At 36.2% G+C, this 17,257-nt stretch overlaps 1 protein-coding gene across 2 annotated transcripts in view; it reads left to right on the top strand.

The window, feature by feature from the left end:
- EXOC6 (exocyst complex component 6) overlaps positions 1–17,257 on the top strand; it is a 194,976-nt gene that overhangs the window by 38,546 nt on the left and 139,173 nt on the right. For both annotated transcript variants that reach the window (XM_030865100.2, XM_060286255.1), the window contains exons 5-6: positions 2,437–2,482; positions 6,659–6,863. In XM_030865100.2, coding sequence (XP_030720960.1) covers positions 2,437–2,482; positions 6,659–6,863 — 251 coding nt within the window. The remainder of the gene's footprint in view (positions 1–2,436; positions 2,483–6,658; positions 6,864–17,257) is intronic.

The raw sequence follows: 17,257 nt of genomic DNA, 5'->3' as shown, positions 1-17,257 counted from the left end.
ACTTTTTAGGTTTCTAAGTTTCTGGTGTCTCTGTTAGGGCTCACATATTCCTGGGACATCAAATAAATTCTGAAGAAACTAACCAGTACTTTCTTTACATGGATATACCCTGTTCAAACAAAAGGAAACAGGTATATGACATCCTTTTTTAATATAGTAAGCTAAATCTCAGTGTCCCATTTTTAACTTTTTTTTTTTTTTGGAAGGAACCTGAACCTCCATATCTAGGGCAATAGAATAAGGTGCTTTGTATAATATTTATATAATGTAAATTTAGCTTAGACTACAAATTACATAAACTGTTAGCATATTTTATTAGCTAAAAAAATTGTTTTCTGACTTGTGAGAATAAAGCTTTTCTTTTTTGTTTTAGAATCACTGAAATTCTGCTCATCTTTTTTTTTTTTTTTTCTTTTTTTTTTAATTCTGCTCATCTTAATTTCTAATGGACCAGGGATATGTGCACATTAACTTTTAGTAAATAAAATGTCTGCTTATTATGTTAGGTTTTAGGGTTGAGAAACCTATTTCCTTATAGTAATGCTTAATAATACTTCTTTGTCACCATCAGATACACTGAAATAGTCATGAACACACTCTAGGTTTGAATGCTTTGTCCCTGAATGGTAATAAGCCTAAAAAATTGGGTACTGATGGAATAAGAAAGAGTAAATTCAGCTTATTCAACCCTAGTGGGCTATTTGAAATAGAGAAATAAAGGGAAGTAGAAGCTAGATTTTTTTTTACTGCTACTGTCTTTGCTGTCAAGGCTGGACAGGAAATCTGAGTTCATGTCGACATTGTGTTCTTAACAGCCACATCCAGAACTACTACCTCCTTTCCTCCATCTATCCTTCTATCTAATTATACACTCATACCTACTTTTTTTGTTTGTTTGTTTGCTGTACGCGGGCCTCTCACTGTTGTGGCCTCTCCCGTTGCGGAGCACAGGCTCCGGACGCGCAGGCTCAGCGGCCATGGCTCACGGGCCCAGCCGCTCCGCGGCATGTGGGATCTTCCCAGACCGGAGCACGAACCCGTGTCCCCTGCATCGGCAGGCGGACTCTCAACCACTGCGCCACCAGGGAAGCCCCATACCTACTTTTTTGTGTCAGGCATTATGGTAGATATTGGAAATATGAAGTTGAAAATGATATAGTCCCAGCTCTGAAGGGTCCCACCATCTAATGTGAATAAAGACAAGAAAGCCATTACTGTACAACTGCCTAACTCCTCCTTAGGTTAAGAGGAGTATGGGAGGATATAAGAAGTCACAGGGTAAACAATGCATTTTCCTGGTGTATTAGTTAATTAATTATTTTTGAGGAAAGCATTATTTTTATATGAAAACAATATGGAAATAATATAAGGTAGTTGTGAAATTTACACGAATTGTTGAGATAAAACAGGAGACTTCAAAGAAAGTTTATACTTGTAGCAGCAGTTTTTTAGGCTCTTTCCTAGGTTATGTGTTCACTGTAATGCTTTGATTGGAAAATGTGAGATATATTGCATAGCAATAAAGGGACTTTGATAGAGATATATATAGGGTCTGCAGAGTTAGGACTGGTTCATTATAGCCACCATTGCAGTTTTTATGGTTTTTCAGGCAGTTAAACAATATCTTTTGTGAACCTGAAGACCCCTAGGGAGTAGCCATAAGACTGTAAAAAATCTGAAAAAAAAAATGTGTCTATCTCTCTTGTCTAGGAAAATGTGAGCTGACTTGATGATCAAACAGTAATTTACCTACTTTATACTTTGAAATTTTACTAAGGATGAATGGTAATCTACATTGTTGCATTAAAACCTTTTTGGTGGCAGTGTGTCTTCTTGCTGAAGCTTATAACAATTTTATTGAATAATTGTATTTCTGAGCCTTTGATGGAAATGATAAAACAAATATAGATACTTTGTTATGTTTATTTATGCCTTTATTATAATTTACTCTCCGCTGTAAACTTTTGAGTTTTTTCTTTCTCTGTGCGTTCGGTGTAAAATTTTGTTTAATGAGCTGTAACACAGTTGCATTATTTTATTTGGTATATTGAATCAAAATCAATTAATCTCACTGTTGCTCAACTTTCTCTCTCAAATAACTAAAATCCAAACTTCCACTTCCACTGCAGGAAGAGATAGTAGTAAGTTTCTGATTAGGATAATTGTTACTAGGTTGATGTCTCAGTTATAGTTGTCAGCATGTACAAGTGTTCCCAGTTCAATATAATGTATTAATTTATATAATATAATGTTCAATATATGTAGAAATTAAAATGTTTTAATTTAATTGAAGTATAAAATTTTATTTGAAAATATAAGCCTAAATCAAGGTATGGAGAAAATTACTGAATTTATATGTTCTTCTCTGCTTTATTTTCATCTCTCAAAAATTTTTTTTATTTTGAAAGCTAAAATAAGTTATATTTTTTAATGCAGTGCTGGAAATGTACAGTAAGCTGAAAGAACAGATGAGTGCAAAAAGGTGAGTTGTTTTCTTTCCTAATTATTTTTAATAAGAGTTTTTTTTCCTATTACTGAGAGCATAGATAAAATTACTGTAAATTATAGTGAATCATCTGAAGTTTTGCTTTTCTGTGTTTAACTATTCTTTGTTAATGCAATTTGCCCATCAGGATCATTCAGTAAAGCAGTTCTTAGCCATTTATTTGTGGATCCTTGTCCTTTGTAATTGATATCAGAGATTGATAATATTGATGAAGAACAAATAGACAACTGAACAGGAATGAAAAAATATTGATTAACTTAACAACACGTTAACGTTGCACACAATCAAAGGCTAAGTGTATACTTTGTGAAAGCAAAGCGTGGGTAGTTACATTTTGACAATCTGGGCTAGTGTAGTTCATGTTCTCTTTTATAATACATATGAATACATGACAGATGAAAGATAAAGTGATTTAAAGTAGTTTATGAATTGCTGTAGGAGCATTAGATGTAATTATGTTTAAAATGTTTTAAAGATGAACCCTTTTAAATTACATAGAAAAATCAGAACGAGATGTGTTTGAAATAGGGAAATAATCATTTCTTCTTGTTTATTAATAACTGCTTAATTATCACATTGCAGTATATGCAAATCTATACTCAGATTTGTATATGTCCTGCTTCATAGTGCTTTACATTGAATTTTATTGGTCTTTACCAATTGGTACTAATTAGTAGAATGATTTTGTTCCTAACTAATACATGAGCCATAATCTATTCTGAAGGCGTCTTTTATTTTATGTGTATATTATTAATTTATTGTATTTTATCTATCAAAGTTGTACATCCTCATATTTTAAGTACAATAATAGTTAATAGTTCTGTGTGTTTGTTGCAAAAAAAAAAAAACAGACATCACCTTCCCTTTTTGCCATTCACCATTCCTCCTTCCTAGGGGCAAAAACCTTTACCTCTTTTAAGAAATTATTTTGGTATTTACATTTATGTCATTAAATAACTAACTTTTACTATTACTGCTCTATTTTTAAGCTTGGAGCATTATATATTTCTTCAGATATTTCATAATCTAATATTTATATCTAAATTTACCCAGTTGTCCCCAAAATGTCTTATATCTTCTTTTCCTTCCTGAAATATTGGTTAGTATGTATTTTTTGTCCCTGTAATCTAGAATAGTCTTCCCACTTTTCTTTGTTTTTCATGAAAAACAAAGAAAAGGTTAGTTGTCTTGTACACCAGGGCATTTTGGATTTGTTTGATCATTCTCTCATGATTAGATGCAGATTACATGTTTTTGGCATGAGTACAACATAAGTGGTATTGTGTATGACATCAGAAGGTATATGCTATCAGATTATCTCTAGGTTATCCTAAATTTGATCATTTGTTTAAGGGGATGGCTATCAGATCTCTTAAGAAAAGGTATATTTTTCTCTTTGCAATTAATATGTAATCTGTGGGGGGTGATATTTTGAGTCCTGTTTCTTGACAGTCTTTCACCCAGTGGTTTTAGGATTTTTATTTTAGTCATGTATCACATTGGGGTTACAAAATGGTGATTTTTATACTTCTATCATTCCTTTAACATTTATTAGCTGACTTTTTTATGTAAAGAACTTTTCCTCTTTTTAGCTGTTTTTCTGATTATCACTATGGACTCACAGATTTTTAAAAAATAAATGAGTTATAATCTGTAATTCTCTTTATTCTTTTTGATGCACAAATTGTCCCCAGTTTGGCTAGGGGAACCCCTTAAGCCAGTTCCTGTGTCCTCATTTGTCTTTGAGTGCTTTCTTGCTTATCATACAATGAGTAAGATGTTCCAGACTCATGTTGTACTTTTCTTGCCCTAGATCTGGAGCCGTCCTCCAAAGTACAGCTCCTTTTAGTGAGTAATGGTATTTAGAAACTAAGATCTGCATCTGCATGCTAGGTAGGCTTATTATATAACACACACACACACACACACACACACACGCCCTATCTTTCATGCCCTCCAGCTTCCACGTTTGCCATTGACAAGTTTGCAGTCATTCTGATTTCTCATCCATAGTTTGTGACCCACATTTTCTCTCTTTTAGCATCTTCTCTTTGTCATCTGTGGTCTGTAATTTCCTGGTGTGAGCTTTGATATGGGTGGGTCTGTTTACTTCCATTGTGCTGGGTACTACGTGAACCTACTTTTGTTTTTAAGTGAGTTTATTTTTAAAACTTTTTTTTAGTTTTATAAATTTATTTATTTTTGGCTGCATTGGGTCTTTGTTGCTGTGCGTGGACTTTCTCTAGTTGCAGAGAGCGGGGGCTACTCTTTGTTGCAGTGCGCGGGCTTCTCATTGTGGTGGCTTCTCTTGTGGATCACGGGCTCTAGGCACACGGGCTTTAGCAGTTGTGGCATGTGGGCTCAGTAGTTGTGGCTCGTGGGCTCTACAGCGCAGGCTCAGTAGTCGTGGCACATGGGCTCAGTTACTCCCTGGCATGTGGGATCTTCCTGGATCAGGGATCGAACCCGTGTCCCCTGCATTGGCAGGCGGACTCTTAACCACTGCACCACCAGGGAAGTCCCTCTTTTTCTTCTTTAAAAAAATTATTTTTTGTCACACAGATATCGGAGCTCCCACTGCAGGAGCTTCTTCCCAACCCCGGGCTCGCGAACCAAAATCCTGCAAGACCCGTGGGGTGGCAAAAAAAAAAGAACAATAACAAAGTAAAAAATAAAATAAGACTAGGAAACTAACAGATATGTTAGAAAGAATGTAAAAATAAAAATATAGATGAATCAACAACCGGAAGGTACATCAGTACCACAATAGTAAAAAAGAGGAGGGAAAAGGAAAAAAAAGCGGGGGGAGCGAGGCCTGGGATGTGGAGGGCGGGGCCTAAGCAAGGGCGATGGGCGGTGGGTGGGGCCAATGCTCTGGACCCACAGGTCTGGAAAAGGCCCTGGGGGCTGTGGGGGGTGGGGCTTAGGCTCAAGGAACAGAAGGTTACCAGGCGTGCCCCCCACCCCTGGTCTCAGAGGGCGGGGGACCTCACCTGGGAGCCCAGCAGGCTTCCTGGGCTCCAGTGGTCGGCGCAAACACCCTTCTCTCCTCTCCTGTTCCTCCGTCCTGGAGGGCCCCTCCCAGCTGCCTCTCCTGATCTCCCCAGCCTCCCTCCTATGCCCCCAGGACCGGCGTGGCCTGGATGGGGTTTTGGAGGTGGGGGGACAGGCTTGGGAGCTCAGCAGGCTCCCCGGGCCCAGTGGGCCAGGCGATCGCCCTCTGCCCCTCTCCCACTCCTTCCGGAGAGTCCCTCCCACCTGCCTCTCCTGATCTCCCTGTCCTCAGGGGCACCGATCCTGTCTGGCCTCCACTTCTCCTCCCCGCTCAGTCCCCCTACCTCCAACTGGTTCACTCCCATGTCCTTGGGCGTCACAGCCCCGCACCAGTGGCTGGCAGGCGCCCTAGTTGTGGTGAGATGCTAACTCCACGTCTTCCCACACTGCCATCTTCACCAATGCTTTTTTTGTGTGTGTGAAATCTCCCGCTGCGGAGCACAGGCTCCAGACGCGCAGACTCAACGGCCATGGCTCACGGGCCCAGCCGCTCCGCGGCATGTGGGATCCTCCCGGACCGGGGGACGAACCCGTGTACCCTGCATCGGCAGGTGGACTCTCAACCACTGCGCCACCAGGGAAGCCCTATTAATGGCTTTTTAAATGGTTTTTGTGACACAATATTATTTCTAATTGCCTTAAAGAGTGTAACATTTTCCAAAATATTTTTCTTAAAATATATTTTACTTTGATTTGATTTAAACCGGTGCCGTGTACTTTTTTGAAGGTAGGGGATGTGGATGGGAGAGATATCATGAAATCATATATCAAATAACTAAATATTCTGATTAAAAATTTTGGAACTATTATACATATATACATTTAAGGTATTGTGATGACTGTGATAATGCTTGTCATGTTATAGATTTCGATGAAATGAAGTAAAGAAGTTGTTTGTTAGTGAATTTTCATCCTGCAACTTTTTCATATGGTTTTTGTTTGTGCTTAGTAAATAGAAATAAATGTTAATTTTATTTATTTTATTTTTACTATAACAATATCCTTTTTGTTGGGAGTGTTGGACTGATTATTTGGACTTACTTGTAAAATAAATGTAATAAGAACTTTTTATAGAGTGTTCTTTTTAACTTCTCACAGGTATTATTCTGCTCTAAAAACTATGGAACAATTAGAGAATGTGTATTTTCCCCGAGTTAGTCAATACCGGTTTTGTCAGCTGATGATAGAAAATCTTCCTAAGCTCCGTGAAGATATTAAAGAAATCTCCATGTCTGATCTCAAAGACTTTTTGGAAAGCATTCGCAAACATTCTGACAAAATAGGTGAAACAGCAATGAAACAGGTGAGACTAAAAAGTAGAATTTTATTTATTTATTGAAGTATAATTGATTTACAGTGTTGTGCCAATCTCTGCTGTACAGCAGAGTGACTCAGTTTTACACATACATTCTTAAAAAGGAGACTTTTAATTTAATGTTAGTTAATAATCTAGGTTATAGAATATACCCAAAGTTTACTTTTCTTACTTACATAAAATACTTGTTTTTGTTTAGTTTTAGCCTTTTCTTAGCTTTCCTTATTCTTGTTTAGAATGGATTTCATCAGCATTTCTTCTGTTTGCAGTTATTCCTTATTTAATTAAGTAAAGTTGATCTAACTTGATTCACCAACTGATCTCTCAGCAATCTTCCCCATGTATGTAGTATCACATTAACTTTTTTCAGCAAATTTGGTATAAAATTAGCTAAACAGAGGCAGCCACAGAGGCAAGTAGGAGCCCTTTTATGCTAAGGTTACAAATTGTTCTCTTTTTAAAGCAACTTGAAAATATTATCTTTGAATTAACTCCTACAGCTCAGTAACAAAAAGGCAGTTATAAAATTAATGTACCTACCTTTTGAGTCAGCAGTTACTCTCCTAGGTATTTACCAGTGAGAAATGAAAGCGCATCCTCACGATGCTCGATGCTCAGCAGCTTTGTTCACAACTAGCCAAAAACTGGAAACAAGCCAAATGGACATCAAAAGGAGAATGGATACACAAATTGTGCTGTACTCATGCAATAGGATATTACTTAGCAATAAGAAGGAATGAATTTCTCCCAGACATTATGCTGAGCTACAGAAGCTGGACACAGAAAAGCACACACTTATATCTATTTGCATGCAATTCTAAAGCAGGCAAAACTAATTTAAGGTTAAAAAAAAAAAATCAACACAGTAGCTGCCTCTGGGTGGGGAGATTGCCTGGGAAGGGACACAAGGGAACTTTCTGGGGAGATGGAAGTGTTCTATACCGTGACAAAGTATATCCGCTTGTCAAAATTGTATAGTTAAGATCTGTATATTTTAATGTATGTAAGTCTTATCTGAAAAAAAATTGTAAACAATGCATGGGGTGTTTGTGGAGTGAGTAGGTAAAGACATAGATGAAACAAGGGTATATAAACATTAATTGTTGAAGATAGGTGATGTGAACTTGAGAGTTCATTATATTTATCTGTTTACTTTGTATTTGAAATTTTCAGTAATAAAAAGTTGTTTGTTTGTTTTTGCGGTACGCGGGCCTCTCACTGCTGTGGCCTCTCCCTCTGCGGAGCACAAACTCCGGATGTGCAGGCTCAGCGGCCATGACTCACGGGCCCAGCCGCTCTGTGGCATGTGGGATCCTCCCGGACTGGGGCACGAACCCGCGTCCCCTGCACTGGCAGGTGGACTCCCAACTACCGCGCTACCAGGGAAGCCCAATGGAAAGTTTTAAAATTATTTAAATTTAAAACTTATAAGAGTTTGCTTTTAAAACCCCCCAGTAATCACAATGTCATAGAAATAAAGCTGTGTTCATCATGCTTTCTAACTCCTGATTTTTTCTCAAGTATTACAGCCTACTTTAGAGAAGCTTTTATTTTCTTTTTTAAAAAATTTTAAATTAATTATTTATTTATTTGGTTGCGCCGGGTCTTAGTTGCGGTAGGTGGGCTCCTTAGCTGCGGCTACAGGGCTCCTTAGTTGCGGCAGGCGGGCTCCTTAGTTGTGGCATGCGAACTCTTAGTTGCGGCATGCATGTGGGATCTAGTTCCCTGACTAGGGATTGAACCTCGGCCCCCTGCATTGGGAGAGTGGAGTCTTATGCGCTGTGCCACCTGGGAAGTCCCTCTGTTTTCTTTTTTTTAAAATTGAAGTGTCGTTGGTTTACAGTGTTGTGTTTCTGGTTTACAGCGAAGTGATTTAGTTATACGTATATATATTCTTTTTCGTGTTTTTTTTCCGTTATGGTTTATTACAGGATATTGAATACAGTTCCCTGTGCTAAACAGTAGGACCTTGTTGTTTATCTATGTTATATATAGTAGTTTGTATCTGCTAATTCCAAACTCCTAATTTATCTCTCCCTCACCCCCTTTCCCCTTTGGTAATTCTAAGTTTGTTTTCTGTGTTTATGAGTCTGTTTCTGTTTTGTAAATAAATTCATTTGTATCATATTTTATATTCCACTTACAAGTAATGTTGTATGGTATTTGTCTCTTTCTTACTTTCTTCACTTAGTATGATAATCTCTAGGTCCATCCATGTTGCTGCAAATAGAATTAATTCATTCTTTTTATGGCTGAGTAGTATTCCATTATATATATACACCACATGTTCTTTATCCCTTCATCTGTTGATGTACATTTAGGTTGCTTCCATGTCTTTGCTATCATAAACAGTGCTGCTGTGAACATTGGGGTGCGTGTATCTTTTCGAATTAAGAGTTTTCTGTGGATATGGCCCAGGTATGGGATTGCTGGATGTTATGGCAACTCAATTTTTAGTTTTTTAAGGAACCTCCATACTTTTTTTTCCATAGTGGTTGTATCAATTTACATTCCCACCAACAGTGTAGGAGGGTTCCCTTTTCTCTACACCCTCTCCAGCATTTATCATTTGTAGACTTTTTAATGATGGCCATTCTGACTGGTGTGAGGTGATACCTCATTGTAGTTTTGATTTGCATTTCTCTAATAATTAGCAATGTTGAGCATCTTTTCATGTGCCTATTGGCCATCTGTATGTCTTCTTTGGAGAAATGTCTGTTTAGGTCTTCTGGCCATTTTTTGATTAGGTTGTCTGTTCATTTTTCTAATTCAAGAAATATGTCTGTATCAGATTATTGCCACAGCAGAGGAAATTAAAATTCAGTATATGAAGTTTCTTCCTATTTTAACTTTTAAAGGATTGCCTATAAATCAGATAATCTCCATTATATTTCTATTAATTGTTTCAGCTTTACACAGTATTATATTCTATGTTAATTTGCCTTGTTAATAGATTGTTTTACTTTGAGGATGCATTGAGTTTGAAAATTCTTTATCAGGATGAATTTACTTTAAAAAATGAAAACAATGTACAATAATGTAGGACTTGTGAGGATATACGATAATGTTTTTTAAAAGTCTCATTTTTTAAAAAATTTGTAGTTAAGTGTTTCTTACCTGTAGATGGACTATAGCAGATTTTCTTTTCTTTCTTTCTTTTCTTTTTTTTTACTTTTCTCATTGTTTTATTATTATTTTTTTATTGAAGTATAGTTGATGTACAATGTTATATAAGTTACAGGTTTACAATATAGTGATTCACAATTTTTAAAGGTTATACTTCATTTATAGTTACTTTAAAGTATTGGCTCTATTCCACATGTTGTGCAATATATCCTTGTAGCTTATTTTATACCTAATAGTTTGTACCTCTTAATCCCATACCCCTATATTGCCCCTCCCTCTTCCCTCTCCCCACTGGTAACCACTAGTTTGTTCTCTATATCTGTGAATCTGCTTCTTTTTTGTATATTCATTAGTTTGTTGTTTTTTTTAGATTCTATGTATAAGTGGTATCATACAGTATTTGTCTTTCTCTGATTTCTTTCACTTAGCATAATGCCCTCCAAGTCCATTCATGTTGCTGCAAATGGCAAAATTTCATTCTTTTTTATGGTTGAGTAGTATTGCATTGTGTGTGTGTGTGCATCTATATCTCACATCTTCTTTATCCATTCATCTGTGTATTGGACACTTAGGTTACTTTCATAGCTTGGGAATTGTAAATAATGCTGCTATGAACATTGGGGTTTATGTATCATTTCTAATTAGTGTTTTTGTTTTTGCTTTTGGATGTATACCCAGGAGTGGAATTGCTGGGTCATAGGGTAGCTCTATTTTTTAGTTTTTTGAGAAACCTCCATACTATTTTCCACAGCGGATGCATCAATTTACATTCCCATCAACAGTTTATGAGGGTTTCCTTTTCTCCATATAGCAGATTTGATTTTCAAATTATTTTGATAGTTATCTCTTGTTAAGATTAGTTAAATACTTGGTTGACAAAAATTCTTTTTGTTGTTGTTGTTTTTTGTTTTTTGGCCACGCTGAGTAGCTTGTGGGATCTTAGTTCCCTGACCAGGGATCAAACCCAGGCCCTGGTAGTGAGAGCACTGAGTATTAACCACTGGACCTCCAGGAAATTCCCCAAAATATCTTTATTTGCTGTAAATAAGAAGAAGCTACTAAGCAGAATTTAAACCACACTTTTTGCCTCTCTTTTCTATGAAAGCTAGGCCTGGGGCTATTTTCCCTACCATTGGGATGGGGGGAGTATGGTTAGTTGTGGGTGGTGTTATAGGAACAGAAATAGAAGAAATGTAGGCCAGCAAGTTAGAGTTTGAACATCACATTAGTAGCCTGGAAAAAATAAATATTAAGAAAGTGTAAGAGAGTAATATTTGAAGCCAAGTTCAGGAAAAGAATCCAGAGATTTTGAATCTAGATAATATGATTATTCCAGAGAACTATATAGGTTAAGAAAGCCCCAGTAGAACCAAAAGATTGGATATTAACTCACTGTTAAGGTAGAATAAAGTGTGGGATTTCATAGTTTTCCTCTGAAGAGATCATCCTTCTCCTCCACTGCTGACACTTCAACAATTCAAGATGCTCACAGGACTGCTGGTACAATTTATGCTAAAATGGGAGTCAGAGAAGCAATTGATTCTTCCCTTAGCACCTCCCATTATTCTCAGGATCTTAAGTCTTCCTGAGTGATTGCCTCTGATCAGTGAATGTTCTTCCCCACTGGTGAGCTCTTCAACTTTATGTTCTTGCCTTCAGTATCTTGCCTTCTTGTTTTCAGTACTTTTTCTCCTACATCTGGACAAGGAATTATGTGTATGCCATGGGGATAAAAAACACAATCACATGGAAGATTTTTCAGTGTGAACAGTAGTTTAAAGTTCATGTTCCATTATACATTTTAATTAAGAGTTTCATTATTAAACTTATTCTCTCTGACCTGTTTTTTGTAGACTGGTTTTGGACTTTTTCTACCTAGGCAGTCCACCAAATCATGGGCTCTAGGACTTAAGGTTTATGAGAATTTCTTGCTGGGCAGGAATAGACGCTTCCTGGTTCACCACTATTTTTTTTTTTTGTATAAACAATCAAGCTCCCTACCTCTGCAACCAAAAGACAGATGTTTTATATAGAAACCTTTCCTAATCATCTGTCTATAGGGATTTTTTCCTTACAATATTTCCTTTAGAAGGTGTCTCCCACAAAACTGAGAAGTTAGAGAGTTTTCTTCTGGTGGAAGAACTAGAGTCCTTAAGATCTGATAAGAAAATTTGTGCTTTGTTCAATTTTGGTTTCCCTTCTTGCACCCATTTAATATCTTGTGGTTTTTTTGAGCATTGGAAGCCTTCTGGAGTTTCTCATAAAGTGTCATCACTTTGTCAGAATCACAGTTTGGTTCTGGAATCTCCTTAGGTGACATAAATGGAAACCTTGTACTTTGCTAAGTAGCTCCCTCCCTTGGAGGTTCTCTGTATTTTGTGTTTAATTCTATGATCTCATGTCCCATTTATGGATTTGCTTGTTATATATTCACTCGAATGTCCTATAGGAACTTCAAACTTAGCATTTCTGAAAGTAACCTCATTATCTTCTCACTAAATCTGTGTTTTCTGTATTTCCTATCTCAGATAGCAGTATCTCCTATTTTCACAAGCCAGAAACTGGGGAGTACTTTAGACTTTTCAGGAGTATTTATACTCTATGTAGTTTGTTACAAAGTCCTACTTAGTAACTATCTGTAGATTCTGTATCCTCTGCTGTACATACCCGGACTGTTGTTATATCAAATTAATTATTCTTCTTATCTCTAGTCTTTTCTCCTTTTGCTTATTATCCTAAAATTCAACTTTAACCACATCACTCACTCTTCAGTGATTCCCAGTTACTCTTTACCTAAGTTCAGATTCCTCAGCATGAAACAAAAGCGTCATCTCTGGATACTCCCTCTTCCTGTGTGCTACAGAAGTACACATCTCATAAACTTTTGACTATACTGGTTGTTTCCTCTACCTAGAATGCCTTCCATTCTTCTAAATTTTCCAATCTGATGAATTACTGCTTTTTTCCCCCCCAAAAACTGACTTAAGTATCACTTCATCTGTAAAATCTATCTTCCTCTGTCTCACTACTACTAGCAAGAGATGGTCTCTTCCTCCTCAGTGCATATGTCTGTTGTACTTTTCACACTACATTATAATTGCATATTTTGTGTTTTTAACTGGACAGTGAGTTTTTAAAGTGAGGGGATATATCCTATTTATTTTTACCTTCCTGAGATCTAGCACTGTGCCTAGCATGAGATGCACAAAAAGTTTTTTTTTTTGAAGGAATTTAGAGCTGAGCTTTAGCTTCTCTAGGGAGAATTTTTTAAAGTAAAAGGCAGACTTGCATTTGTAGTGGGTTTTTTTCCCTCATTCTAATGTGATAGATGAATCCACTATGAGTAGTGTGATGCTTAATTAGTCATTAAATACCTAAAGTTCATAGTCTCAGTTAACATTTTCATATTATATCCCCTGGCACACATTTTATTAGTGTTCTTTAGGGGAAAATGGGACTAAATGGTCAAATAAGTTTTGGAAACCTGGGTTAAATAAAATTAAGCATATTTCTTATGAATTGTAAATCCCCTGGAAGGGAGGTAAAGTATGTAATATTTATCTTACTTATTTGAGCATAGAACCCTTTTTTCAAGGAGTATCTATTGATAATGTGTGAAATGTTAGTTTTGTACATAACACTGTTTGGAAGCAGTGTTCTAAATAAATAATTTTTTACTCTGAAAACCAAAAATCATAGACAAAATAAGTTTGGGCACAGAGGGAGAAAGGGAATTCTGATTTTTTTTTCAGTGAGTAGGTTAATAATGGTAATGGAGGAGAAGGGATAATGATTTTCTTAAGCACAAGCCTCTGGAGCCAGCCTTAAGGTCTAGGTGAGGGCAGAGCTAGATTTCTGTGGTTTGCATTGTCTGATTACTTGGGATTAGAAAGGTCTGATTAGCAGTAGTGTATTCCTCAGAGAAAATTCACCCTAAAGAGGCAGTGGGTAAACTTTCTACATGCTAACAGAATAGAGTAGCTACAATCTGACCTATCACAACAGAGGGAATGTTCCACTAATATGCATTATGTAAGGAAATTAAAATCCTGGAATTAAGCCTATGTTTTTTTCAATCTCTGATAATGAAGTTCTGATAGTGAAGTATCACTAAAATGCGTAAAAAAAATATAAGGCTTCTCAACTTATTAATCTGTATAAATGTTCATTTTTGTCAATAATTAAGTCAGTTGTGGGATAACAACTTCTGCATTCCTAGTCTTCACAAGCTGTGGTCATTTTCTGTGGAAAATAAAATAAGCTTGCAACTTGATACCATAGTTCCTTCTGTGAGGTTAGTAGACATTTTTCTCTACAAATAATCCATTGGAGTTAAGGCAGCATATTTTATGTATGTTCCTGTATGTATCATATCTTTTAAATTTTTCTAGTGTTTTAAAATTAATGTATTTGGTTTTCCTCTTAAAAAACAACTAGTGGTAATTGTTTCGTAAAACCTTGACAGTGCTCCAAACCAAAGGTCATTAAAATAATTGAATCATTATTTGACCTGAATCACTCAAAGGAAGAGGAGTATACTCATTGGTAATTGATATAAAGCTTAACTCTAGGATGCAAAACAAAGTCTAAATAATGGAACTATTAGACATAGACTTTAATATTAATTAATTAATATTGGCGTGGCCAGAAAGTTCATTCGGGTTTTTCCGTAAGATGTTATGGAAAAACCCAAACGAACTTTTTGACCAACCCAGTGTATTCAAGGAATTATAAGGCAAGATTGAGAATTTGGAGATCATTGGAAACCATAAATCATCTGGAGATTCTAAAACTGAAAATATATTAACAAACTAAGAACTCAACATATAGGAGGCAGAACATATTAGACACAGCTGAAGAAAGAATTAATGAACCAGAAGATGGGTCAGAGGAAAATATCCAAATTGAAGCTCAGAAAGACAAAAGAATGGAAAGTACAGGAAAGAGTTTAGACATATGGGGTAAGGTGCAAAGGTTTAATGTATAATGTATAGTAATTATAGTCCCAGAAGGAGAAAAGAGAGAGAATAGGGCATAAAAAATATGGACAGACCTTGAAGCCACAAAAGTGCTATGAATTCTAAGCAGAAGAAATACAAACCCATATTTAGGCATATAATAGTAAAATACTGAAAACTAACAAAGAAAAAATTTAAAACAGCCGGAGGAAAAAATGTATTATCTTCAAAAGGACAATAATAATATCAGTCAATAGCTGACTTCTCAGCAGAATCAGTGGAAGCCAAAACATAGTGAAAAGTATATCTGAAGTGCTGATAAGCCTTATGTGTCAACCTAGAATTCTGTACCTAGCTAAAATCTTTTAGAAATGAAGGTGAAATGAAGGTATTTTTCAGATAAATAAAAACCTAGAGAATTTTTTTAGCAGACCTGCACTAAAGGAAATATTAGTGTTTTCAGACATAAAATCATCCCAGTTAGAAGGCCAGAGATGCAGAAGTAAATAGAAAGGGCAACTATTTGGGATAAAACTACATATCTATTGGCTGTATGAAACAAGATCATCTTATAAGGTTTATGTATGTATAGAATTAACAGTGTGAAACAACAACCGTACTTAAGTTGGGAGGGGAATTGATATGAGTTTTAAAAACTGTTAAATTATGCTGCTTTCAGAAGACGTATCTTACATATAAACATATAGAGAGGTTGAAAGCAAAAGGATGGAAGAGTTGTATCATGAAAAGATTAACCAAGAGAAAGCTGATGTATGTACATTAATATTAAAGTAGGCTTTAAGACAAAAAGCTTAAGAAAGAGTAACATTTCATAGTGATAAAAGGTTCAGTTCATCAGGAAAATAAACAATTCTAAATTTATTTCTATCTAATAACATAGTCTCAAAATATATAAAGGCAAAAATTGTCAGAATTAAAAGGAGAAATAGACATCTTGACAATCATAATAGATTTCAACACTCCTCTCAGTAACTACTAGAGCCAATAGATATAGTAAGGATTTAGTCCTTTAAAATAATGATTAGCAACCCTGACCTAATTGACACATGTAACACTGTATCTCTTGATTTCAGAATATACTTTTTTTTTTTTTTTTTCGGTACGCGGGCCTCTCACCGTTGTGGCCTCTCCCGTTGCGGAGCACAGGCTCTGGACGCGCAGGCTCAGCGGCCACGGCTCACGGGCCCAGCCGCCCCGCAGCATGTGGGATCTTCCCGGACCGGGGCACGAACCCGTGTCCCCTGCATCGGCAGGCGGACTCTCAACCACTGCACCACCAGGGAAGCCCCAGAATATACATTTTTAAAGAACATTTATCAAAATTGATTATGTTTTGGTCCATAGAGGAAATGTCAATACATTTCAAAGGATTGAAATAATACAGAACATATTATCTGGCCACATTGGAATTATTCCTGAAACTGGTAATAAATAGATAAGTAGAAAATCCCTATATATTTGGAAATTAAGAAATAAAATTCTAAATAACCCATGGGTCAAAGAAGAAACTCATTTGAAACCAGAAAATATTTTGAATTATAATGAAAATGTGATATATGAAAAACTGGTAGGATATGATAAAAGTCAAGTTTAAGGGAAATTTGTAGGTTTAAATTTATAAATTAGGAAAGAAAGGCAGAAATCAATGATCCTAAGTATCCATTTCAAGAAGTTAGAGAAACAGTAGCAAGTTAAACTCAATGAAAGTAGAAGTATTGATGTGACACAAAAAGCACAGGCAACATAAACAAAAATAAGTGGAATTGCATCTAACTCAAAAGCTTCTGCATAGCAAAGGAAACAGAGTGAAAAGACAACCTACGGAATGGAAGAAAATACTTGCAAACTGTATATCTGATTAGGGGTTAGTCTCCAAAATATGTAAGGAAATCATACAACTTAATAGCAAAAAACAAAACAAAACAAAACTAATCACCTGATTAAAAAGTGAGCTAGGGATTTGAAAAGACATTTCTCCAAAGGAGACATAAAAGTGGCCAACAGATATATGAAAAGATGCTAAACTTTATTAACCATTAGGGAAATGCAAATCAAAATCACAATGGGATGTCACTTTACACCTCTCAAGATGGCTATTATCAAAAAAACAAAAGATAGCAAGTGTTGGTAAGGATGTAGAGAAATTAGAACTCTTGCAAAATGTTGGCGGGAATGCATAATGGTGTAGCTGCTATGGAAAACAGTATGGAGGTTCCTCAAAAAGTTAACAATGGGGACTTCCCTGGTGGCACAGTGGTTAAGAATCTGCCTGCCAAT

The sequence above is a fragment of the Globicephala melas genome, chromosome 16 (assembly GCF_963455315.2).
Source record: "Globicephala melas chromosome 16, mGloMel1.2, whole genome shotgun sequence".
NCBI classification, from domain to species: Eukaryota; Metazoa; Chordata; class Mammalia; order Artiodactyla; family Delphinidae; genus Globicephala; species Globicephala melas.
This window is presented reverse-complemented; position numbering and strand designations above follow the sequence as displayed.